The following is a 27,936-nucleotide window of genomic DNA, read 5'->3' on the forward strand; positions in this document are numbered from 1 at the left end:
TGCAAATAATGAAATTTATAGCAGTGCTTTGAAAATATATTGGAGAAGCAGCTTAGTGAGATAAGGAAATAGTGTAATAGTTTTGTAACTAGGCTCAGGCTCCTTGCTGCATGAAGAAACCGAAAGGAGCATGTGGATGTTCTTCAGATCCTCTGGGAGCATTGTTCTCACCAAATAAATGGGAAGCATACTAACAAAAGGATTTTAAAGAAGCACACTGCAGTCGAGAAAATAACAGTTCTTGTAAGGCTTGTCTTTTTGGGGCAATTCATGTAAGTCACCTGCACATTTCTGGTAACTACTGAAGAAGACGATCTACATTATATACTCAATAAAACTTTCTCTTTCAAACAGATATGGCTATTATATTTCCCCAGAAGTTTACATGAGTCTGATGTAAAAGAATGTTAATGAATGTAGTATTTCAAGATCTAAGTCAATTCAGTATTTTTAATATATATTCCAGTTACTGTCACTAGCATTTATCAATCTGAAGTTAATTCTATTTCTATTTGTCTGAATTTTAATAAATCTATGTCTCTCACTCCATAGTATTGTGAACAAAATTATACAATGTGAAAAAAAAAGTATGTGGAGGATCTATATCTGGTTTAAAAAGATCTGTGGCCCACAGAAGAGAGACAAACAGATGATTTGGAAACCCTCATTCATTCAAAATAACAGTAGAACTGTTCAGGCAGAAAGGTCTTGATCAGCTGTGATGGGCTATTTTTCATAACAAAAATGAAGAAAGTTAAGTTACACCAAGAAACTGATTAAGTTATCAAAAAGAACAATGAAAGGCGACTTGACACCATCTTGAGAAGAATACAGTGGGTACTAAAGATCTCATTAATCTAATGGAGCAGGGTATAACACCAGCGAATCACTGGACTCATCTAGAAGACATATTCAAATCAGAAAATAGGTCTTAAAGATGATTAATCACTGGAACACACCACAAAAGAAAGATACAGATCATCTATCTCCTGAAACATTCAAACAGAGATGAAGTATCTTTCAGCAAGATTTGGCTTCTCAAGATACAGGTTATGAGCTGGTCAAACACAGGTTGTTAGAAGACACATAGATACAACCCAAGGAACTAAATTGTACTAACTGCACCTAATAGTTTAATGAAGGTCAAATTAGATGTAACAGTTTTTCTGTGTTCCTTTATCTTAAAATCTATAATCAAGTTAAGATGTGAAAGGACATCAAGACTTACATTTTACAAACCAACTAAGCATACAAAACTTTGCAAGTGTTACAGAAACTTGATTTCTGGAAAATGGGGATTTTGACCTTTACAATGAACAAACCAAGAATTATGTGCAAAATTTGAATAAATAAACATGGGACTTGGATGTTAGTCAAGTTGATATCTATTAAAATATATGAATAATTATTAATGAAAAAAGACGAATAGTAAAAATATAAGGTTGAAACTTAAGTATGATACTTGCTAAAAGAAGGGAAAAAAAAAAGAAAAATATGAGGCAGATTCCAAAGGGAACTAATACAGAGCTATCATCATACAGAAAACTCCCTCAAATAGTAGCTTTGAAAGCCCAATATCCAGATAAGTTAAAAATAGAACCCTGACTGCTCAAGCATAGCAGACAAAGAGGGGAGACACCACTGTGCTGGCAACGGTTTTGTACTGGGAAGCTACTAGTTCTTTGTTATGCAGAGGCAGAACTTTTCTAGGAATAGACATGTATGCAAATGGACACTAAAATGCTTATACTCACAAGAACAGCAGAGACCTTGCTTGCCTACTCCGATTAGCATGTTCAAACAAAGATTACAGTAGGCAGGCTTGTTAAAGTGTTTCAGCCTCCATACGTGCTGCCCATCATCTTTCACATTCTGCACAAGACATAAAAGAAACAGATTTCATTTGATAAAATAAACAATGACATATATAACTGCCAATAAAAATTGGAGATTGACTCAGGAACGTAAAAGACAAGCTGTTACTTCATTTAATACTCTGCACCAGATCACAGTATAATAATTCTAAATACACAGGCAACGATATAATAAAAAATTCCTCAGAAGCTCATGGACATCCATGCGTTTCAAAAACGACTCAGAAAAAAAAAACCCAGGCTGCTCTCACCGCTGCAACACAATGCTAGCAATAAAACTAGGCTGATATTAAATTACAACTAGTATTAAAATTAAATGAAATTTGTTCTAGAATAATTCTAAAAATAAAGGTGCTGCAGGCTAGCAAATAAACACAACACACATCCCCAAATGAATGATTGAAAGGATTTTTTTTTATATGACAGAGATATTCTAATGACCCTTAGAATTAGGGACATGTATCAATGTATGTGAAGTGGGAAATCTAACCACATCACCATAATACCTATTGCCAGCTTTAATTTATGTTAATGTACTGCCAAAAGTCTATCAAAAATCAAGTATTTAAGATTGAGATTTACACACAGGACCTCTTCTCCAAAAGTTAAATTCCCTACATTCAAACTTACATTTTTCAGTTAGCTGTAGCACTATACTCAAATCTTGCATGAATAGACTGATCAACTGATAGGCACTTACAACTCAGGGGCCCACTGTAACTTATGCCTACAGCTAAAATATTATCAAATCATTTATGTTTATGAAAGCAATCTTTCAGCTGCATGATTGTCCTCTTTGTTCTTAATGGAATCATTCTGAAACCTCACTGTTATTAGAAGGCTTTTAAAACGATGTGCGCTTGGTACAGATATTAAATTTAGTCTGTAAATTCCCAGGTTTCTTGGCAAGTGTGGCCATTGGGCTTTTCCCTTTTTGCAATCATCAGGGGTTTTGATTAAAAGAAGAGAAAAAAAAGGTAGAGTAACCTAATGTAATATCAGTTGTTTTTTTCATTTTATTTATTTTTTTACCAAATGTAACATCCAGTGAATCAAAGGTGGTTTATGTCTATCAGCTGGAATCAACCTGCAGTAGCTTTATTCTTCATTCCGAATTACTGAAATTCTATAGTCTTCTTGGTCATTTCATTACTGAAAAGAAATTTTCACATAGCTAAAGGAAGCCACATCAGCCTCTGTTTCACAGAAGCCACAGCAACAGCTGGTCTTCATCCTGTTTCTGATTTCTCACATCAAACTACTGCTATTACTTGTTATCATGTGCATATAATATTTCTGACAGAATATGCAATAATATGATGGTTTTCACTGATAAGTATAGTCAATACAAGCGAGTGGCCATAAATGTTAATAAAAATTTAGTTTTGACCTATATTAGCATATATTGCATGAATTATGTCCTGAGACAAGTCAAAACTGATGAAGATTTCTTCAACCTTGCGGGGGTTGGGGGGGGAGGATCCTGAAGGAAAATCTCCAAGAAAATTACCTGGAAACAAAAGGAACCAAAGACAGCTGGAATACTTTTTCTCTACCAAGATATCACGACCAGAGCCTAAGTGGAGTTCCCCCAGCATCATCAGGAGGAGGAAGAGTTCAAATGCCATCTCTGACAGTTGGGCATTGGTCAGGGTCCGTTTCTGCAGGAACAGCAGATGGGATTCTAGGGCTGGCAAGAAGTGTGGATGTTTTTCAATTTCCCCTGAAGAAGCAGAAATAGATTCTGCAGCTGTAGAGCAATAGAAGCCTGTCAAGCTCCTTCAAGACTGGCAGCTGAAGAGGATGCATTTCATTAAATGGAGCTCTGTAACTTCCATTTTTCTTTGCATCTTACCACCACATTCCACACATTTTGAAAGTATTGTTAAAAACAAACACACAATATAGTATGTGAGTTTCAAGTCTTCTGAAAGCAGAGAATTATTCATTAGATAATAAATACTGGGTAAATCCTTCTGAGAAAAAAATAGCAACCGATGCACACTTTCATTTAAGAATACTCAGGTCATTGACAGATTCAGTCATAAACAACAGGCACTTAAAATGCAAGCTAGCCAGCCTTCCTTAGCAAAATATTTTCTATTTCTAAACCTTAACAAAAATTTGTAATTATGCACAAACTTCCCTCTCCTCCACATTAGTTTTGTGTTACTTTTTTCATTTCAATTTTATCTTTAAAGAATGACCATTACATGTGAATATGCCGCTTCTTATTGGAACAGAGCATATGGACTAACTTAGCTGGCATTTTCCTTATCAGAAAAACAAACAAGTCTTGATGTGGGTGTTCTGCCAATTAAAACACTTAACTGTGTTACAGACTGCAACTGATGCAAATCCATTACATAAACACAATGCATTTTTGGAAAATAGCAAATTAAATTTTTGCTCTTGTGCACTGCCAAAAATAAGCAATAAAGTGCTGCATATGATTATACATGCACATAACTTTTTAAAACATCGCCAAGAAAAAAAAAGACATAATGTGAAACAAAGCCCCCTCAATGCAAGTCTTTAAGTATGAATAAAATCCACAATTCTGACACAACAGTGCATTTACTGACACTCACTCATTTTGCTTTCATATCCTGAGAAAGAGTTTAAAAACAAATAGTCATTAAAAAGATCTCAAAGCAGGGCAGGTACAGTAAAAATCTCTTCCTCACTTCATTATACATCACTGAAAATGAAGCCTCCATATGCCATATGCAGACTATAGCACACCATGAAAAGAGTAACACTTATTTTGTTAATGGTTCTTTTAACTTATGGTACTAACCCTTCTACCATGGATTTGATTGCCAGAAGGACCTGACATTAAAAAGCAAGTCAACCAAGAAAGAGACAGCCTTAGAATTAGTGGAAATTTTTATGCAGCCACAGAATTTAGCTACACATCCCTAATAATCTGGGTTAATATTAACTTACTTCAGCTTTTCAGATATTTTAAATTAAACTATCCAAAGAGACCTTAAAGTTTAAAGCACAAAACTCAAGATTCTGAGACTTAAAAAAGGTATAGAAACCACTCATATATTTTCATCACAGCAAGTATCCCCTCTTACAATAGCTATACAGTATCTGAAATACCAGCAGGCTCAGTCTTTTCTGTAAGAGAGTCAGTAACAAGCAACCAATGGAAAAGGATGTTAGCGAGTCTGGGAAGTTATTCCTTCACTATTATTTTGCTTCATTTATCTCAAAAATATTTACATGTCTTGAAGACATTTTTATGTCTGACCTTGGGTATTGTTCTGTCAGTGGGAAGTGAGAAGAGTGTCCATTAAACTACGCAGCTCCTCCTTTTAATACAAATGCAGTGAATTTCTTTATTCCTTTGGTGGCTCTCAGCATTCATGTCAGGTTTTGTTCAATTTGGTTTGTTAGAGGGGATTCTAAATCTGTTCTGGTTCAGCTGGAGAGGGAGTAACCTCAAGATACACACTATTTGGGAGGGCTCCTCACTTCTAACTTCTTAGGTATTTCATGTGCCTATGTGTGTACACTGGAGAAAGGAAAAAACAACAAACACACATTTCCCCAGCCTTCATCCACACAATCACCAGTGCATTATCCTGACCATCCAGAAATGCTTAAGTATTAGTATGCACATTAGAAAATAAAAGCACAAAAAATGCAGCACAGGAGAAATTAATCTGTTTAAACAAGTTTCATAATTATCCACAGTTTTCCTGTCCCTAAATTGCTAGTTACCTCTCATCTGCAGAGGCTGAAGTGATGCAGAAATTACATTTTAAATAATGGCCAACTGTATGAAATACTATTTTTTTTTTTACACCTTATACACAAAAATTATTAGAGTTACTCCTGACTTCTCCTGGGCTTTTACTACCCTACAGGCAAAGGCAAAGCAGGTCTATAGTAAGGAAAGGCATCTGCAAACTTCCTGCAAATAAGTGGGAGCTAGCATAGCATAAAAGTAGAGAGCACTCTCAAGAAGAGACATGCATTTTCTTAGTTCCGGCTGTGAAGTCTCACGAAACATTAACATCGCCCCCTCTGCTGGCAATGCCTTGAACTGACATTGGTAAAACAGCTCCCGTTTATCATTTGGGGTGAACTCGCTTACTAGCAGGAGCTGGCACAAAGAGGGTACCCCTACTTCTAGAAGGGGCTTGGTTTTGCCCTTGGTTTTGCTTGGGCATATGCTTGTACATATGTAAATAGTATATGTAACATCAGCATTTCAGCTTTAGAAAACTCACCTGACAGACTTCAGATGGGAAAAATATGTTACAAAAATAGCACGGGGGACAACGAGATCACTATCATTCCTTGCTGAATGAAAGAAATACAATTCTATGAAACTGTCCAGGTATTAAAAGTCATTTCGGATTTCAGCATAAGAGGGACTTCTCATGGTGCAAACAGATACTATGTTTGCAAGTCTGCAGTTCGGTTCCATATTCACATACTCAGGATTACATACAAAAAGGAAGCCAACAATAACGTAACATACAATGTAAGAAGCAATATTACACTTTTTACTTAATCAAAAGGTTTTAAAAAAGAGTTGACTTAAATTCTTTGAGTGTAACAGCATAATACTTGCTGCTTGAGGATCCAAAATAAAATTGCACTAGTATTTCTTTCTAATGTAATGGAAGCATAGCAAACCTTCAATACAAATGTGTTTGTCCCATTGAAATTTACCTTGATTTAAGGGTGAAATAGGATGAAAAATACAATTGGTGACTTAAAAGAAAGGCACAGTGTTCTGGTTTCAGATTATTGATGACTTTAAAAAGCATTCACTGTTGTTCACTTTCTCACCCTATGGCAGTTTTTCAGTAACTGTACAGTACCAGATACAGTACAACTGTGACATCTAGTGGCCAGTAAAGAGGGAACAAAACACTTTCCACTCAAAACAGGATTTTTTTTTAAAAAACACTAGCATTTGTGAACTTGCAGTTTATACCTACTTTTTGTACAATCACTGACAGGGGTCTTTTCTTGCAAAACAAACTGCGAAACAGTATGTGTATCACAGCACTCCTATAGAATAAGAAGAAATTAAGTTCCTTATCTTGTACTGAAATTGTTTGTTTAGCACATCTATTGCCTTGAAAAACACCAAAATAAGAACGTGTTGTTCCTATCCTTGAACAATCCCAGAATAAAACCACATTTTTAAGCTCTACCTTCACAACAACTCTAAGCTCAAGTTTCTGGGAGGAAACAGAAAGCATAAAACCCAGTATGATAAAATAAAATGGATGTTTAGGTTGATTGCCTAGAGAAATGAGACTTATATATGCTCTTTGTCTCTATGACTCTAAACTGCCCCATCAACTTTAAAATTAATTTAGCAATCTCACCTAAATTTGAGAGAGCACTAGAAGTTTCATAAAAGTCTAAAGAAAAGGTGGGGGGGGCAGAGAGATCAGAAGGAAAATCAGGCAGATTTCCTTGTTACTTCTTGTCTCTTCACAACAGCTGGCTGGCTAATACTTGTAGCAACAACTTAATGTTCCTATTACTGATGAACTCAAGAGGACAAAGATCACAAACCTATGAGAGATTAAACTATCTCAACCCCATTGTTTCTAAACACTAACTTGTTGGTTTTTTTTTGTATAATATAGTTCTGTATCTCATTAATTTTTCCATTATTGTAACTAAAGTATCTAATACAGTATGCAAGAAAAATGGACTGAAAGGCTTTAATATAATATAAAACTTTTATATGATAGTTGATCTTTTTAGATAGCTCCTAAAGAAAACTAAATATTAAGTACAAAAAATGTAGCTGAATTCTGAAGGTAATATGACAAATCTTCAGTTGAAATAAATTTCCATAGCTTCACTAATGCTAGCATAAAAAATTACACCACCTGAGACTCCTACATTGTTTGTACAAGCTCTATACAAGAGTTAAGTAGATTACAGTAAGTTAATGGACCCCAACCCAAAACAAATTAAGGACTTCATTGGTATAATTTTTTTTTTTCAAATAAACTACAGTGACAATTCTTTGTCACTATTATACAATCTATTATTCCCACTTTCAATTAATAAAACTATGCTTATTGATAAAAAATACTTTGTATACCATTATAATATTTTTTCACAACTCCACATTTATGTCTCTTCAACACATGATGCACCAGGAATACTCTTGACAGAAACACTGACCCATGCTAATAGCTAGCTATAGAACTTTGATCACTGTTTATGTGTTTTTATTGTTTCCATAGTAAAGCTATGCACAACAAGATAACTTGTCTAACAATTAGGAAAAATACCCAAAACACTAAAATATCTGGTGACATACATTTACATGGCTTCTTTCTAAATAGCTTTTGCTTTAATATGAAAACAAACCTCTAACAGAAGGATCTGCATTAGTTCATCACAGAATTTAAGGAGTTTTAAATCTGGAAAGAATGAAGTGTGGACACTGAAAAGTACTCCCAGAACATACACACTACCTGTCACAAAAGAAAAGTCTATACTGAAAATTACTATCATTTTTCTGTTACACTGATTGCTTGAGAGCATTTGCTGCCCTTTGTTTAGAGAAATTCCATGGAAATAAGTGAATTTATCCTGACAAAGATCAGCTATTTGATGACAGGGAAATAATTTAACATTTTAGTTACTCAGTCACACATCTATAATTAGGGCATTAGTACTTACAGCGATCCAAAGGTACTGAAACTTTTCATCAATTCAGATATTTAGATGGCAATTTGATTAATAAGATTCTGCAAAAAATTTAGATCTTCCAAAAAAGGCACTGTTTGTTACATGCTTCACTATAGAAAGTCTCAGTCTGACCATTCTTTGTGTGAATGAAATACCACAGGGGAACAACAGCAGTCTAGGTCTAGTGCAGGCATGTTCCAGTATACAGGGAAAGTAAATATTATTTATTATTTCACCTCAATAGCTGAAAAAGACTTCAGAAAAAGTTTTGTCTCAACAGAAAAACATTTGAAACATATGCTAAGATACATGTGCTCAAAATTATCTCGAATACAGGACAGCAGGTGGCACTGGCAACATGCCAGTGTTAAAACAGCTGTGTTGAACTGGTATAAAATTGATCATATTACATCTGTCTTATCTTTAATGTGAAGCTGTAAATGTACAGAACGTTAAGCTCCTCTTTCATAACACTCTATGGTGTAAGTGTTCTCTTTGATATTACTACTAACTATAGTTTATTAAGGAAGTTGCAGAGACATAATATCTCTCACAAGGATGCATCACAACAGGACAAGAGCCAACGGGCAGTAACTACAGCAGAAGAAATTCTTATTCGCATGCTGCACATAAGTAAAAAAATAACTTTTTCCCTTGGGAACAATTAACACTGAAAGAGGTTGCTCACAGAACAGGTGGAATCCACCCCACTGGAACTATTCATGACTGGGTTTGACAAGGCTCTGTTTAACTCAGTCTGAGGTCCTGCCACCAATCATAAACTGAACCAGATGACCTCTGTAAATTCCTTCAAAACTAGATTGTTCTGTGACTCAGTATAGCTAGGCCACACAACACCACCATGCTGAGAACCCTAGACACTGCCCCCAGACAGCTGTAACACACACATGGGTAGTAAAACATTCTGAACAGGTACACTGCAGGTAGGGTGATATGGTTTAGTGTGAGGTGTTTCTGCCCATGGCAGGGGGGTTGGAACATGATGATCTTAAGGTCCTTTCCAACCCTAACTATTCTATGATTCTATGATTTGATGTTGCTTCAAATGTGCTAAAATACCTCTGAATTTGAAGACACATTTCTGTTATTTGTTTGTTATTCAGCCATAGTAAAGAAAAGCCATTCCTTACACAGGCCACAGAGAAGCTAACCTGAGGGTCATAGCTGACACGCAAGCAGAAATTGATCACTCTTATGTTAATACTTACATTTTCTAAACCAAGGAGGACCAAGAGAGGGATTGTTGTCATTCCTCCTTGGATCCACTCTTCTAGAGAAACAGTGCCATCATGATCATAGTCAATTTCTTCCATCATTTCATGAAGGATCTACATAGTTTAATGAAAAAATCTCATTAATTCCATATTCTAATACAACAACTTTGTTTTAGAACATGTGCAGATCTCCAATTCTATCATCCGCATGCAAAAAGTAAGGAAAAAATATTTGTATGGCACCTGTAGAAAACGAGTACTGACAGTTCAGAAAATTAAGGGTCATATTCTCTCATTTTATTATCACCTAAAGCTCCCAAACAAAGTTGTGTCCCCTCTTGTACTTACTAGGTACAATACAAATAAGAGGTAGTTACTATTAACAAATTTTCAGAGACAAACCAGTTGTGTTAATTACTACATGCACTGCAGGAAAGCCCTAACTGTAGTAAGAATGTTTCACAGATCAGATTTAATCAGAAAAACACTCATAAAGTGCTAATTGGCAGTGACATAGTGGAGCACAGACTATTATTATTTCTATTTTACTAATTAATATATAGAATCACATGTTGACATTAAGTATTACAACATGATTATATTCCATCTCTAGCAACATTAAAAACTTATGATAAAATGGCTACTTACTGGACTCAGTTCAGTAATATCCCATTCAAGGTATTCTGCAACATGCATCATTTGAGCAATGATATTTTCTAGCTCCTACAGACAAATGAAAAAGAATGATAATATTTAACACAATATTTAAAAAACAAACTCTATTGTAAGCATCTAATAATTCAACATACTGCATTAAGGTCCTTTCCAACCCTAACTATTCTATGATTCTATGATTCAGTGACACTGTTTCATCAACACTGCTGATGAAATATCCCTTGCCCTGTAAGCTGTCTACTCTTAAGTGAATCCACTTCACTATCTAAACATTAGGCATGGAGTACAAAGCATGCAGCAAGGTGAAATACAGCCCCACAACCAAAGGACAGCATCTGGGGTCAAAACAGTAACAGATTCTTCCTTCCTAGTTGATCATTAGAGTGTTGTTTTCATGATCTAAATTCCATCTTGTGATGTAAGGATCTTTGAAATCCAGCACTCTTAACCATTTTTTTTTTTTTGGACAGCAGTTGTGTAATTCCCAACTTTCTAACTGAAATAAGGCTTAAAGTGGACAGTATAAACTAATACAGATATTTGCTGACCATTACCATTAATTACAGTGCTGTGATCTCCCTTGATCATGTATCACTAATGCTCCTTCATATTTATATATATGGAGGTTTGGTTTGTAAACATACTCAAATGCTTATCTAGAACCATTCTGAATTTGCACGTGTATTTACTATGCACTAACCAATTTGTATTTTATATTGTCTATAACTATGATACAGCATTTAATTTATATCTCTGTATTAATTAGCTTCCCTACTCCCCTGTCACTTATGTGAATCAACTTTCTCTAATCTATACTGTCTTACTTCAGGGAGATAGAAAAGAAGGGAAAGGAAAAAAAGAAAGCTGCCTATAAAATGCTTCTGTTAGCTAACTAAACAAGGATGGTTACATTTTTAAAATGATTGCTATATCTCAGATTTTCCTTCAAATTTTGTACCTCCATTCTTAATAATATGGAAGTTCTGACATCTCTCCACATACATCCACTGAGTGACTCACATTTTTGCCTTTTCATTAAATCTTTACAAATAGTGCCTTCATACACATCTCTCAGCAACATGCTAGAATTTTAGGAAGCCTATTATAAAGTGTCCCCTACAGCAGCATGGTTAAAAATCAGAAGACCATAGAACAGAACTCCACAACACTAATGTCAGCATCTGAAACTTTACAAAGCTGTAGAAGCAGCAGCTTAGTGGAAGAGAAAATTCAAGAGTTACCTTCAAAATGGATGACCTTTTATCAATTATTATTTATACTGCTTCTATTAATTAAGGATAAGTATAAACTTGATTTGCATTAATGTAGGCTTGTTCAGGTATGTCATTATGACATACACTTACAATGAATTAAAATACGCAAATAAACATTACCGAACTATCCAGGTAACCATTCCCATCTGTATCATATAAGCGAAACATAACTAAAAAGGAAACAAAAAGAGAAGGAATCTCAGTTAGAAAACACAGTACCAGCATAATTTCATATAAAAACCAAACACAACAAAAAACAAAACCACACAACAACCAAACCAAAGCACAAGCCAACCAAACCTGAGTTTTAAAGAAAAAACAAACACTAATATTTTCCTTTAATGACTGCATTAACTGCAGACCCACAAAACACTGCATTATGTGAGAGGTTCATTCAGCATCTACCCTGCCACAATGCCTCCTACAAGACACATTAGTAGGACAGTGCAATTGCACCTTTTTCACTTAATCACTACAACAGTTAATTTGGTCTGTGAAATTATTTCTGGTTCCTCACAGAGATGATCTATATTCATGATGAGTACCATCAAAAGGCCCCTCTCTGTCATCTCATCAAACATAGGAGAACACACAATTTGGCCATGCAAATATTAAGCTTAAATTACAATGGTATCTCATTTTCTTGGTTGCAGCTATCATTATTCAGTAATGATATTGCTTTAGAAATGCTTTCTGATCAACTAAATGAAACAGAGCACTATTATTTGACATATCTAAACAGCCAAGTCCAACAATAAGCATTCCTCACAGACTGCCAGCATAACTCCTCCCAGGACCAGACTTGTTTCTTCCATTTGAAAATGTATTCCTAACATTTTGGGGAGCTACTGAGACAAGAAGAGCTGCATTTTGATAATATCCAGAAATGGAGATATACTTTTAAGTTTATATTATTACTTGATTCCTGTCACAAGAGCAGGTATGTCTATCATTACCAAGATATTTCAAAGTAGCTTACTCTGCTGATCACATACTGCATCAAACTGCAGAGCAGAAACAAGCCTGAAGCTTTGGTAGGAATACTGTTAAAAGACTAAAGACAAAAATTGGAAGGAAGGGGGAGAGTGAGAGAGAGACTGCTTGGCAGCTGGGCTTAAACCATGACACCCCTCCATAAATCTATTTCCTAAAGAGTAAGAAAAGAGCTCTGCAATGCCTTGACTGATATTACAACCCAAGCAATCTGCTTACAACCTGTAAATATATGACCTATTCACAGCAAACAATCATGAACAATCATTCTATGATTCAACAGTGAACAATCCCACCACACTACATCCACAGCAAATTCTGTTACAGTCCTATAAATTCTGCAGTTTTCAAGAAACAATATAAGAAGAGGAAACTATGAGCAATTGGCAAGTAAATTTCAGAAAAAAAATTTCCTATTTTTGACCTGCAGCAAAACATACTTAACTGCTATACGGATTGGTCTGCTTCCCTTATATCCCCCGTGTTATTCCTAAATTGCTCACCTAACCATGGGGATAAAAGGTAAGTACTATACCTCCCTACCACTTCAGCAATTTTTGCTGCTAAATCGAACTGCTTTCAAGAGCTGTAATGTAAGATTTAAAATATTTACTCTTGTACACTGTTTCAAGCTACAAAGGTCCATTATTCTTTAGGTATAGCATAAGAAAACCTATAAAAATATCTTTCTTGCCTGTGAATTACACAGCAGAAACGTTTCAGTGTAAAATAGCAGTTAATGCTACCAGAGGTACTGGTACTGTCCCTGCTAGTACACCTTCTACCAAAGCTGCTCAGGGTATGACAGCTAACATCCTCTGGCAAGGATACCATTAAGCATTTGGTTTCCATAGGGATGAATCACTGAATGGGTGATAAAGTTCAAATCCTTTAGTTCTCCTTCCTCCTCCTCTGTGATTGTAATGCGCTGGTTGAAATAATGTTCTATGGTTATCATGACGCAAGTTTTAGCATCTCTGTGATCTTTACCCACACAAGAGAAGCAGTGCTTACAACGTTTTTTTTTCCTTTAACATGAATCAGTAGTTCTAATCAGACATTTTGAAACAGACATTAGCATAATTATAACTGTTTCACCTTTGTAGCAAACAAAGTCTCTCCGATTGCATACATATTAGGTAGTGAAAAGGCTCAATCTGTGCTCTTGGGTGAAAAAAAAACCCTACCAACTATGCTACTGGTGCGGCATGCAATCTCCTGCATATTTTTTCCAATTTTTTTTCTATTCACACCCTGCTAAATATTCATGTTCTTCCTGATTTATGCACTCTAAGAGAAAAAACAACAAAATGAAAAAAACAAGTGAACAAAAGTTCTGATGCAAACTAGAGAGACCAAGTAAATCTTCTGTATTTCTTTTCCCATCTCTTTACCTGATAGCGCTGACTGGCCACTAGAATTCTGTTACTAGACTGCATAACTTTTGTAAGTAATTAAAAAAACATTAAAATAAAATCACCAAGATGAGATCAGTTGCCACATTGCTCTACTTTTGCCTGCAACTTCCAGGATTCTAAACTTATGTAGTATCAATTATGTAGCATCAATGTATCAATTCCGAAAGTTCGAAGTATGTTCTTTTGAGAAGAAACTGGGGAATCCATTCTCAAAAACGCATGTACAAACAAGTGCTGAAACTACTTTCTATGTTCACCAGCACATGTACATTGAAAACTGTAAGGATTGTCACTCTCCACAAAAGCCTGAGCGTCCAAGAGCTGCACAGCATAGCAAAAAGACTGTAACTGCAATATGTATTACTACAAAAATACAACAGAACAGTGTGGCATTCTCAAAGCTTCTGCCGGTATGGGAGGAACAGAAATAGAATAACCTGGAGTTTTGATAAGAGAAACTGGCAAAAAATCTTACAACTCATTCTTGGAGTTTCTGTTTGTGATAATGGCGAGAAGTTCCAGCACTTGTAAGCATATTATGCTTGTAAAGCTATGGCACCTGTGGAGGTCATATGCTTCCTCCACACTATTTATGTCTAATGCCCTTCATCCTGGTATTTCCTAAATAGTTTCACAAGATATGTGCCTGGTGTCCATGGTTATTCTCATTAAAAAAAAACAAAAACAAACATTCAAAATGAGGACTAGTTTGCTGATAAAGCCTCATGTGATTGTGAGCTAAAATAACTTCTACCACTGGGGTCATTAAAGGAAAGTAAATTGAGCCACAAAACATGACTATTCAGTTCTTCAGAAGAACCTTGCATATTTACAAGGGGTCTTTCTTACATGTTCAAGAATCATAGTGTGGACACCAGCAAGTAAAGTCTGGTACCTGTGAAAACAACATGAAGCGCAGAAAATGGTTTCTGTGGGTCGAGCATACAGGTTGAGCCACAGAGCATGAAGGTACTTAAGAATACAGATACACCTTGAACTATTTGCAATATGACCTTAAAAAGCCAACTGAAATTCTTCCAATGCATCCCTGCTAGGGCTTTAGGATATTCTTTATATTCAGGCCATATCTAGTTTATGAATAACAGATATGCTGAGCATGCCAAACAGGTGAGGTTCGCACTGCTCAGGACCTCTAGAAATACACTTAATAGTTTAGAGAAACAATTTATCTGCTGGAAAATTTGCAAATATATGAAAATACAAAAATCATCTAGATTCAGATCCTAAACACTGATCCCTCTTACTATATTTATATTGAAAAAATCCTTCAGTTTATCTCAAATTTTGTTTGAAAGCACCACTTCCATATTCTACTTGTCCTGAACCAAGTTTCCACTAAGTTATGATCCAGAAGGTTTCCTTTTTTTTGTCAACAGAAGAAAAATTCAAACCCTGGTTGGAGATTAGTATTAATATTAATTTTGGCAACTCCAGAATAAGCTATCCTTGCTTTTGCTCTCCACTGCTACTAATTTATGATTTACCTTACAGCCACAAGACCTACTGCTATAAAATTATTTCAGACAAAGGGTAAACTATATCATTAATTTATAAAAACAATTCAACTAAAGTCAGCAGGGAATTCTGCATAATAATGGTACACTATAAATCAGTACTTAGGCACTAAAAAGTGGCAATATGTGGTATATTTCAATTCTGTATGAGAAAGAAGAAAATAAACCCATATAATAACCTTAATTATATGTAATAAATAAAAAGGACCTTGAATATCTCATACATGTACATACCATGCATCTATTAAATCATGTTCTCTCACTCCTAAATCATATAGATCATTCATAGTCTTTAGCCTATGCAGTTCTTTTTGCAGGAAGTTCATGGAACATCCCCTACACTAAAATCATCACCTGCTCCTCTGGCTCTCCTCTTCTTCATTGTAGTAATTCCTAACACTAGAGGAGGCAACTGATCTCCATTTCATGCTATGGTTTGTGCACAGAGCTCTTCAGAGCTCTGATGAGGTCTGCATTAACTTGTTACCATGAAACAGTTACTATATTGTAAGTTAAATTCAGTCTTGGTTAAGAACTTAGTTTTCCTGTGCTTGTGTTCTGAATGCACATTCACACATACATCCTTATATTCTAATTATACGACACCTAACTAATATTACCAAATTTGGGGACAGCTCCTTATAGTCTTTGCTGAGGCAAAAATATCAGTAAACTCAACAGTACGACGTTGTTATTGTAAACTAACTACATGTAATGAAACATCAAGATACTTCCAACAACATGCAGTCATTTAAGCTGGTAATGAATTCCTTACTCCAGCAGAAGCAGCCTCCTCTCTGCATTTCCTATCACATTATTCACTTTCCACACAGTATTACAGACTGATCCCACAGTTCTTTTACAGACAGACCAGCTATGTATATCAAAGTATATTTGGTCTCATGAAGGCCTATATTATTAGATCAACTGTTCATCTATTCAAAAAATTGGCTTCTAAAACTCCATGACAGGGAAACACACGAGGATTTTTCTTTTTTTTCTGCAATTCACAGATCAAAATTTCAGGTTTTTTGAACAGGTACAAGTGTTGGGCTTTATGAATCAGGCCCCTAACTAAAAACATCACGTAATTTCTAGCTTTCAGTGTCAAATATTTCCAATAGTGATGCAGACTTATACCATTTTTGGCTTTTCTTTATTCACTAATACAGCTTACATTAATAACTCTGTTTAAATGAGATTGTTTAGTACAGATTATTCGCCACTTCTATATCTAAGTATCCTCAACATACTTCATTTGTTTTTTTCAGATCTCATACTAATCAAGAGACAACAGTATACAGAGGATTATTTTAACTAATAATGTATTATTTTTATTCCTCATCTTAGCATGTGCTAGCTAGAAATTAATTAAAATAATCTCTACAAGTTACTACCATTAGCAAGAAGAAGGGGTAATTTCTGCAAGAATCGTCACTTAGAACCATATTTTTATAATACAGCTAACTCAAAACTCGGTCTCAAACTGAAAATTTAGAAACAGAATTTTTGAAGACTTACTGAAATAAATACATAGAATTAACCTTTATTTAAAAAAAAAGGAAAAAAAAAGAACATACATTCTAGCTTGTCTTCAGGTCTTCCTCTTTCTAGCAGTGACAAATAGCAAACAATATCTTTCAGCTGGATCATGTCTGGTAAATTCAAGTTGGCAGGAGTAGGAGGTCGGGAAGTAGAGGTACCTTTGTTAAGTCTCAGACCTGGAAATAACCCACAAGCTTTGTTACTCTTAACATATGATATAACCAGAAAATACTTGCATTTTCAGTTTATGTGAATCTCAAATAACTTAATTTAAATACGAAGTTTTAAACTATTCGTTTTCATAGCTTATCTAGCAAAGGCAGAATTAAAATGATAACGAGGCTACAAAACATTATATGAATAAAGCAAACTACTGGGGGAAAAAAACAATTATGGGAATGGCAAGGCCATTTTTTCATATCTGCTGATCTGCTATTTGACTACAAAAAAAATGGTGATTATTTTTGTTCTACAACATTCCATGTTAATTGAAGTATTAAAATAATCCCTGGCCAATATTGCATGCTCTTCCTTATGATTGTAGAGGCTTCATCTAATTCACAGATCAAGACTAGCCACACTAATTGAGGATGCTTTAGTGTCAAAGAAAACTGATAATATGTGCTTAGTCTATCCCAAAACACAGCCAGACATGTGTCAGAGCAATACATATAGAAAACATGGGAAGCCTCAGCCACAGAAAACTATTAAAATAAACACAGAATAGTCATAATAATTGTTCAAACACTGATCACAAGCAGCTCCAGTGTACCACTCAGAACACAAGTTTCAACATAGCCAAATGTTCTATTTCAAGAGAACATTAATATAACTGGTCCTGATGATACTACTGGAATCTGTAAGACCAACAAATAGAGGTTAAAAAAAATAAAAAATGAAGGACAACAGAACACAAAGAAAACAGTAGTAAAACTTGACTTACAAGTTTGTTACATTTCTCACTGACTTTAGTGACATTGAAGATGAAACTTTAGGAAAGGATTTACTGTTCATATTTTCTATAACTAATTCAGAACAGATTCATCATTGCACGCAACATGTATAAATAATTTCATCTGTTTGTGTTGCACAAGTTGATTACTGTAACAAACAGAGACAATTCTGGTGTTTCCCTCTCCCCCCTATTTTTATCTTGAAAAACATATTTCCAATCTGAAGACATTTTCAAAGATTTACTGAGGCACCCATGTTTAAAAAAAATTAAAAAAAATAAATCAGCAAATAAGAGTAAATTGGCATGCGTAAAATATAACTTTGATCCAAGTTAATGATTTCAGGCAGACAATAAATACTGAAAGAAAATATTTAAATTCATAAAAAGATTTAATAGCACAATGTTCTATTAAATGAGCTTGCATATTGGTTAAGAGCTCCTAAAATTAAGACATTATAAAATATTAATCAATTAATATGCTAGCTTTAATCACACAATGTACACAAATAGTTCACACTCCAGTCTTATGTGAATCTTATGCACAGAATAAAAAGTGTTACAAAACTTAGACTAACTCATCTCAAAAATGTGCAGTCCTGAAATCCCAATGAAAAGAAATATGAAGCTTCAAGGTACAGGTTACTTCATAATCAGAGGTGGGAGAGGGGTAGCTCCAATGTACTGACTTACAGTGCTGATAGCTTACAGTGCTGCTGCTTACCTGGCATCTGTTTCCATCTCTCTTCAGACACCTTAACTGAAAACACAATTTATAAACAGACATGAGTGGTACAAGATATACTAAGTAAAAAACAGACACATACCGGAGAGATTTATGAACCCTGCTGCTTTCCTTGTGATGTTCTCTAGCCCTCACGTACCTTTCTGTTTTCTAGAAGAATGTCGAATGTTTCTGGCAAATTTATTTCCCAATGCAGTCACTTTTTTGCTATTTGTAATATTTAAAAATTATTGGATAAAATAAAGGTTTCTGGAATTTTCATTTGCACTTCAAAATGTACCAATGCAAGCTTTTTGCCCTTTAAATGCCAAAAATTATAAAGATATAACATCTAATCTAAATATCATGCAACTGAACTTCAAAATGAATGGTATATTTTCAAGCACAAATAACTCCTGCCTGAGGTGAACTGAATTGTACCTCTGAAACATGCTTTGGATAAAAACTATTTAACAAACTTCTGGTATTACCCTAAATACATAAGGAAGACTACTAATCTGGTCTCACTTTACATTATTTCTTAAGTACTTACTAGCAGAAGAAGGTGAAAATCAATTACAAATTGGGAAAAGTAAATGAAGAATAAAAAATACTTAGGAGGTAGCATTAGAGTAAGAAACAGCATACAGTTTGAAGTACAACAATAGTAACAATCATAGCTTAGAGATTCTGTTATAAAGCATCTTTAAGGGCAAGGGAGTGAATAACTGGTCTAAATAATTTGCCCAAATCTATCACTATCATTATCACAGCTGTAGTTAGCAAGAGAAGGTTTTGAGCAAGAATACTCCACACAACTGATTATAACATAGTCTACTAAGCCTACTCTTCTGCACACAAAACTAACAACAAAAGCCTAAGGAAATGTACTGGCTACACAGAAGGTATTTGTGGAAGTAGATGTGTCCATGGCAGTTCTGATTAGAAAAGGTAAAAAAAAAAAAAAAAAAAAAAAAAAAGTTTGTTTAGCACTTGATGTACTAAGCAAAATTTGTTAGCAGGAATTTTTTTTTGTTAAGTCTAATTGCACTTAATGACCATTATATGTATACATAATAACCTAACAGAAGATGGTAATGTAATATGGGGATTTTGGGTTGGTTGTTTGGTTTATCTTGCCAGGAAATATAAGCTAAGAAGAAGAAACAACAGGTACTGTAAAGAAAAAGAACTGAAACCCATTTTTTAACACAGTTGAGAATGACATGTGCTGAAAAGCAAAAAATCATCTGACCATTTTGGTGGTATCTGAATGGGTGATGTCTGAAAGCTTGTAATTAGTATTGTACACTGAGACACCTATGGAAATATAGTCCTTAGTACCTGCAAGCTAACATTTCAGATAGTATCTCTTGTACCAAATTCACAGCTTTTGGATGAGTTACAATTTGAAGACACCTAACCTTCATCTAAAGAATTCAAGCAATTAAGTATCCATCAAACCATTCGGTAACATGCTCTACGCACCCAGCTGTTCAAAATACAGAATTTATTTCATCAAATTGGTCTGGCTTCTGCTTTTAGCTACTGGATTGTGATAGAGTTCCCAAATTACTGAAGTGTTAAACCAACTATTTAAAGTTACAAAGGCAATCTTAAATTTCTTCCACAAATTTCTTTAAAAGCTTTATAAAATTGTGTAATTTGGCAGGTTTTAACACTATTTTGCATTGATGTATTTTCACATGTTAAGTGCTCTAAATGCAAAATCACATTTATAAAAATGCTCAGTTTAGCATGCAAATGTCAAAGATTCTCACACTGCGAAAAGAAATACTGCTAACACTTACAGGACATTTGAAGAAATCAGTAGCTGATAAGCATGTAAGATTATTAATAGCAGCATCACACCTATACAGCTAACAGAAGCAGCTGCACACAAGAACTGTAGATAAAAGTAGCAGCAGCAGCCTCCTGCATGAAGACCTGAAGATTTCGAAGTGTTTATACAGCAGAGTATGCAGCAAGATCATGTAACCATAGCAATCTGATCAGCATTAATGTGACAAAAACCATCCACTTGGTGTCTCAGCTGCATCATAATTGTGAATTAAAAAGATGAAACCACTTGATTTTTGTTTTCACAGTATTTCTTGCTCACGATAGAGTTAGTTTCTCCAATTTCACAAATATCAAAACAAACAAAAAATACATACTGTTTAGGATTCCATATATTTATAGATATTAGAAGTAAAATAGCATGGAGATGGAACCTTCAGCTCTTATACTAATGTGATTTCATTACTTACCTCCAGAAAGGTGTTGGGGTTTGTTTTTTATTAACGGGCTGCAGTGAGAGATTTTGTTGCTAAATGATGTAAAAAGATGCTCAATGAAATCATCTGGTAACTCTGCCTCCAGAAAAGTCTTCATGAACAGCTTGAACCCCTCTAAATCAATCGTCTAGGGTGGGGGAGAAAAAAAAGTTTCATGTTCTCTGGCTTCTTAAATAGAATATAGCTAACAGCACATAGAAAACTGAAAACAAAGGCACCTACAGAGCTCACAGGGATGTATCTGGCAAGTCTTAGCTTTTTCCATAATTAGGCAGACAACAATCAAGGGATTTCTGGATGCCTAATTCAGGGAATTGAAGATCTCCCTCCTGCCTTTTCCTAGGTTTTGCTGGCATTCACCAAAGAGACACTAATCACCCTGTCTTAAATAGGTTCTAATAATCAAATGAGAATGCTGAGACATGCAACACTACTTACAGATTAAAAAAAAAAAAAGTTGTCAATATAAAAAACTGTCATTTAGTCTAATTTGGTTTTGCTTTTACCAGCAAGGTAAGAACTGATTAATGCAACCCCATCGATATTTTCTCTGGGTGAGACAGCACTGCCTGTTTTACGTAAAGAATCACAGAATATCCCAAGTTGGAAGGACCCGTGAGGATTATCAAGTCCAACTCTCTCCTCCTTGAAGGACTACCCAAAACTAAATCATATGACTAAGAGCATCATTTAGACGCACATTGTATCCTGACAGGCTTGATGCTGTGACAACTTCCCTTGGGAACCTGTTCCAATGACCAACCACCCTCTCAGTTGAAGAACCTTTTCCTGATGTCTGCTCTGAACTTTCCCTGACACAGCTTCATTCCATTTCCATGTGTCCTATTGCTGGTCACCAGAGAGACATCAGTATCTCCCCCTCCACTGCCTCCCTTGAGGAAGGCATAGAGTGCAAAAAGGTTACAGCAATGTAAAGCATTATGATCTCATTTTATCCTGCTAGTTTAGAACACAAAAGATAAAGGTATCCTGAAACATATTGAGAGAGCTTAAAGCAATTTTAGTTTTATCTTGGAAATAGCTGACAACTGCATAAATGATACTACTCAGTTAAGTATGTGATTTTAAAACAGCTTATCAATCATTGCTCTGTAAAACATAGTCTTTGTTTCTATATCAAACAGGACAGCAACTTTTCACCATTAAATAATCGGGGATAAAGCCACATTATACCACAAAATCGACTTGGGAGAAATTTCCCTATGCATTAGCAAGACTCCATTTCTCCAAAGAAAGTAGGGCAAATCCTTTAGGTTCAGCAAAGGGAATGCAGCATTAGGAGGGGAAAGACTAGCAAGAAATCAGCTTGAAACCATACTAGAAAAAGAAAATTTAAACTAAATTTTCAAAGTTCCTCATTGACCTTGGAAATAGGTAATTTTTAAAATGGCTTTCAACACTCTGGAGCAGGGATTTCTCTCCTGTACCTCTTTTTCTTTCTTCCTTAATATATCCCTGAGATGTAGAAATTTTACATCTACATGAAATAAGGAGTTTCCCATTAAGCCTAAGACCTAACTGCTCTAGGGTAATGTTTTAAATGTGTATCACTGTCTTTTGAGGGACCAACAACACAGATGCAAAATTTTACTTATCTTGTGGAGGTCATTATTGTTAGGAATGCAAACTTGGCATGCAATGCTGCACTTCTAACCCAGAACACCTCATTTGAGAAAGTTCAGTGAAACTAATAAAACTCTTACCTACTGAACACAAAAATAGCAGTGATTTCCAAAAAACCTGCCTCCACAAAGCTCAGGATAGATGTAAAACTTGGACATGGGTTATCTCTGTCTCATCATAGAGCTTATGTCACCCTCTTCTACTTTGGCAAATGTTTCACTCATGCTACAAACTTTGTTTTCTCTCAATAATAAAGTCACTGACATTTAATTAACTGTTTATAAACTATGAAACTACAATGGCAAAAGAATTTGTATCAGCATCCAACTAAATCAGTCACTAGTTCACACTACATAAATGTATTTGTTACCTATACAAGTAACAGATTAATCACTACAACAACTGACTTTAACAATGTGAAATTGCTTCATTACATTGTTCATTAATGAAACATGCTTAGCTATTTCACTAGATTACCTACAAAGAGGAATAACCAAATTAAAAGGGAAAACAGGAAACCAAATTATAATTCCATTTAAGTTATGGTTTATGGATAGACATGTAAAATATCTCTGAATTACATAAAGGAGATTTTTATTTATGATGTCTGTGGATTTTATGTATATAATGCTAAAAATATTCCTTAACAGCTATCTTAGATTTTTTTAACTGCTGCCTGAGTGACATTGGTTCAACAAGCTGCCACCAATAATTAAATCCCTAATGCTACATTTTTTTCCATTTATGGGCTCAGAATTATGCCTGGATAGAGACTTCAATTAGTAAATAGGGTTAAAATTATGTGTTTGTTTATTCTTGAATATTCCCTTTCTCAGTTGTTCAAGCTTTTCAATGTTTTCTAATGATAGTCAGATTATCATTTCCCATGTCTCCAAAACAAGAGTTCCAAACTTCCTCATGTTTTCTGGCCAGGAAAGATAACAGATATGAAAGTAACACATGACTTGGAAGCCATGCCCATTTATTGTATCTGACACCCTGACTGCCACTGATTAGGGTGCTCAGCAAAGGAAAAAAGAAAGTGGGTGGTTGTTCTAGAAGGTTGTTCCACAGTCAGATTTCTTAAACTGAAAGAGCTTTATCCTAAGCTCTAACATGCTCTGTGACCTGTATTTCCCCAGGGAAGCAGCAAACTTTGTGCAACTAGAGGTCAGATTTTGCACATCCAAAAGCTTTCAAAATATGCTGAAAATTAGTTAGGAGCTGGTAAGTGACTTGAACAGGCATGAGAAATGTTTATAGTAGCTCAAAATGCATATGGCAAAACTACACGCTGCATCAAAAGAATATGAAACAAAAGTCCTGCCTAAAGGAGATCTATGCACAGAGCCCTGTGATTAGGTTCCTGCCTATATGCAAAACACCCACAAAATCTGTGATTCTAACACTCCACAGATGAAAAACATTTTCAAAATGACCTAATATACTTGCTGTAGATTAGCTATTAGAACTGAGTTCTAAAGCAATGCAGTAAGCTCTGGAAATTTGTTTTTGTAAATGTATATACAGTAAATAACAGAACTGGATTGGACTACAGGCTACAGGACATCTAGAAGTAGTTTAGATCAGGCATCTACCTTTCCAATGAAAAAGGGACAAGCTCTTAAAAAAAGGATCACTTTAAATTACTTCAGTGTTTTGTCTATCATGTCATTGTAATATACATATGCCACTACATAACTGTAGAAAATAGAATAATTTCTTAAAAGAAATCCTGTAAGAACCACAGTAGAAGACTCTACAAGTGTGAGAGTATTATCACCACGCAGAGGTTTTAGTACTGAGTACAGTTTACTTAGAAGAGAATATTTAAAGATGCTGTCCTGGTTTCATCTGGGATAGATGGGTTAATTTCAGATAGAGGGATAGAGTTAATTTTCTTCCTAGTAGATGGTACACTGCTATGTTTTGGCTTTAGTATGAGAACAATGTTGATAACACACTGATGTTTTACTTGTTGCTAAGTAATGCTTACCCTAAGAGTCAGGGACTTTTCAGTTTCCCATGCTCTGCCAGTGAGGAGGTGCACAAGAACCCAGTAGGGAGCATAGCCAAGACATCTGACCTAAACTAGCCAAGAGGATATTCCATACCACAGCACATCATGTTCAGTATATAAACTGGGGGAAGCTGGCTGAGAGGGGCCAATCACTGCTTAGGTACAGGCTGGGCATTGGTTAGCATGTGCTGAGCAACTGTATTGTGCATCGCTTTTCTTTCTTGGGGTTTATTCCCCTCTCTTTTGCTTTATTTCCTATGAAAATAATTCTATTATTATATTTTACTTTTTTCAATTATTAAACTGTTCTTATCTCAAACCACAGGTTTTACCTTTTTCAAATTCTCCTCTCCATCCCACTCAGGGTTTGAGCGAGCACTTGAATGGTACTTAGCTGCTGGCAGGGGTTAAACCACAACAGATGCAAAACATTTGCTCAGCTTAATTTAAAATAACTTTCACAGAAGACAGAACAACACACAGTATCAAGAGCATTTCTGTATTCTGCAATTATACAGTATCTTCTTTTTTCCTCATGGAACCATTCTAAAATATGAAAATGCTTCAGTATGTAACTATCCTTCCTCTAATTACTAGCATTTTTCCCCAACCCCAGTTAGGAAACACACAATGTTTTAGGAACCAAAAAAAAAAAGAAAGCAGAGAACATTAATTTTCCATGCTAACAGGTATCAGTTTACATAGCTCACTGTGCTATGTAAACCACAATACTTTCTCTTTAAATCTCATTATTGTATCAGAACTTCTCAGATGAAAGCTTCAATGAATTCTGGTATGGTTTGAAAGTATTTCTGTTAATGAATTTGCAAGCATTAATTAAAAAGTTCAGATCAATCATATCAGAATAATAAATAAGCCATAATGGTGGGGGTTGTTTTCTTAAGCATGGAGGCTAATTGCTTAATTTTCAACAGTTGCTTGGCTTCCAGAAGCTCCAGCTGAATTCAAATGAACCTGAGAAAGAAGGATATAGCATTTCAGAAAACATTTTCCATGACGTTTCCCAAGTGAGGGGATGAAAGAGTGAGAGGATGTACCAAACTGACTACAATTAACCCAGCACATGAATAAATTCATTGAATTTCACAAAACACAATCAGCGCATAGGGAGATTATGATCACAAGTTTAAGGATCTCAGGAAAGTTTTCAACATAACAGGGAGATATATAAGGACAGAGTTGTAGCAGCCAATAGTTATTCAGTAGAACATGAAAGAACTTTCAAATCATTTGGTCTAAATCTTCTGGGAGAAAGGGAAGAGAATAACAATCTGCACTGTTTTGGCTTTGATTCAAATAAAAAAGGTATGAAAAGCCTTCCCTGTAGGTTCACAGAAAGGTGGATGGCTTTATACAAATCATATGTAACTGGATTCCTCTCTTTATATGTTAAACCACCAATTCACCAAGTTTACTGGAGCTCCTTTCCTTATGCATTATGAAAATAGACTTGACAAAATAAAACTTTATAGATCTTTATAATCTTCTATATTAGTATGTAATAAAACCTCATTCAGTAATGAAAACTTTTGATATAAACCCAGAAAAGTGCACATTCAAAAACACAATCAAGTTTCAGCAAATGTGAATTATATTATCTGCATAAAAATAATTTTATTACTATTTTTAGAAGCAGTTAGGTATATATCCACCTTGGAGAAGGGACAGAAGGAAGAAGCAAGGCTGCACAGTTTCAACTTTTTAATTCTTCTCAGAGAATAAAATCTATGAACTATTAAACATTTTCTAGCTTTTCTGAAAGCAAAACTGAAACTGGGCTCACTATGACTCAATGCAGAGGAAAATTTGCATCTTTTTCACATGATAAATTGTCAGGAAAAATTCATAACATTTAATTAACCATCTACAAAATCCTCGAAATAAATCCCAGCACTAAACTGCTGGGAACAACAAGAATTTAATCCATAAGCACTATTCTTCTCCAAGCTTCCCCAAACTGATCCATACAGTTAACTGAAAAAGAAGAACATGTGTATAATGAGTTCTACATGATTGATTGACTACAGAAAGACAGTTCTGGATTTGCCCCACTGCATCCAACTAAGTAACACAACAGATTTACAGAGAAAGACATCCTAAGGTGTCTTATCTGGAAGCTATCAGAAGACCTGGCTACCCTGGATTTGGAGAAGGCTGAGGTTCTTAATGACTTCTTTGCCTTGGTCTTCGCTGGCAAAGGCTCTGACCACATCACCCAACTCTTGGAAGGCAGATGCACGGACTGTGAGAATGAAGAACTTAGGCCCACTGTAAGAAAGGGTCTGGTTCGAGACCACCTTAAGAACCTGAACATACACAAGTCCATGGGACCCAATGAAGTCTATCCTCGGGTCCTGAAGGAGCTGGCAAATGAAGTTGCAAAGCCACTGGCCGTCATATTTCAAAAATCCTGGCAGTCAGGTGAAGTTCCTGATGACTGGAAAAAGGGAAATATAACCCCTAATGAATGACCCAGGGAATTACAGACCAGTCAGTCTCACCTCTGTGCCTGGCAAAATCTTGGAGCAGATTCTCCTGGAAGGCATGCTAAGGCACATGAGAAACAACAAGGTGCTTGGTGACAGCCAGCATGGCTTCAGTAAGGGCAAATCCTGTATGATCAATTTGGTGGCCTTCTACAATGGGGCTACAGAACTGATGGACAGCAAGTTTGCCAACGACACCGAGCTGTGTGGTTCAGTTGATACACTGGAGGGAAGGAATGCCATCCAGAGGGACCTCGATACACTTGTGAGGTGGGCTGATGCCAACCTCATCAAGTTTAACCATGACAAGTACAAGGTCCTACACCTGGGTCAGAGCAATCCCAGACGCAGCTACAGGTTGAGCAGAGACGAGATTCAGAGCAGCCCTGTGGAGAAGGACTTGGGGGTATTGGTCGATGAGAAAATGAACATGAGCCAGCTTCAGTGTGAGCCAGAAAGCCAACTGTATCCTGGGCTGCATCAAAAGGAGCGTGACCAGCAGGTCAAAGGAGGCGATCCTGCCCCTCTACTCTGCCCTTGTGAGACCTCA

At 35.5% G+C, this 27,936-nt stretch overlaps 1 protein-coding gene across 3 annotated transcripts in view; it reads right to left on the bottom strand.

Annotated features, from left to right (window-relative positions):
• DGKB (diacylglycerol kinase beta) overlaps positions 1–27,936 on the bottom strand; it is a 354,661-nt gene that overhangs the window by 250,807 nt on the left and 75,918 nt on the right. For all 3 annotated transcript variants that reach the window (XM_034062188.1, XM_034062182.1, XM_031052464.2), the window contains exons 4-10: positions 21,189–21,342; positions 18,919–18,954; positions 17,278–17,418; positions 11,872–11,921; positions 10,451–10,525; positions 9,797–9,916; positions 1,755–1,872 (exon numbers count right to left, since the gene is read on the bottom strand). In XM_034062188.1, the coding sequence (XP_033918079.1) occupies positions 1,755–1,872; positions 9,797–9,916; positions 10,451–10,525; positions 11,872–11,921; positions 17,278–17,418; positions 18,919–18,954; positions 21,189–21,342 (694 nt within the window). The remainder of the gene's footprint in view (positions 1–1,754; positions 1,873–9,796; positions 9,917–10,450; positions 10,526–11,871; positions 11,922–17,277; positions 17,419–18,918; positions 18,955–21,188; positions 21,343–27,936) is intronic.

Source organism: Melopsittacus undulatus, chromosome 1 (assembly GCF_012275295.1).
Source record: "Melopsittacus undulatus isolate bMelUnd1 chromosome 1, bMelUnd1.mat.Z, whole genome shotgun sequence".
NCBI classification, from domain to species: domain Eukaryota; kingdom Metazoa; phylum Chordata; class Aves; order Psittaciformes; family Psittaculidae; genus Melopsittacus; species Melopsittacus undulatus.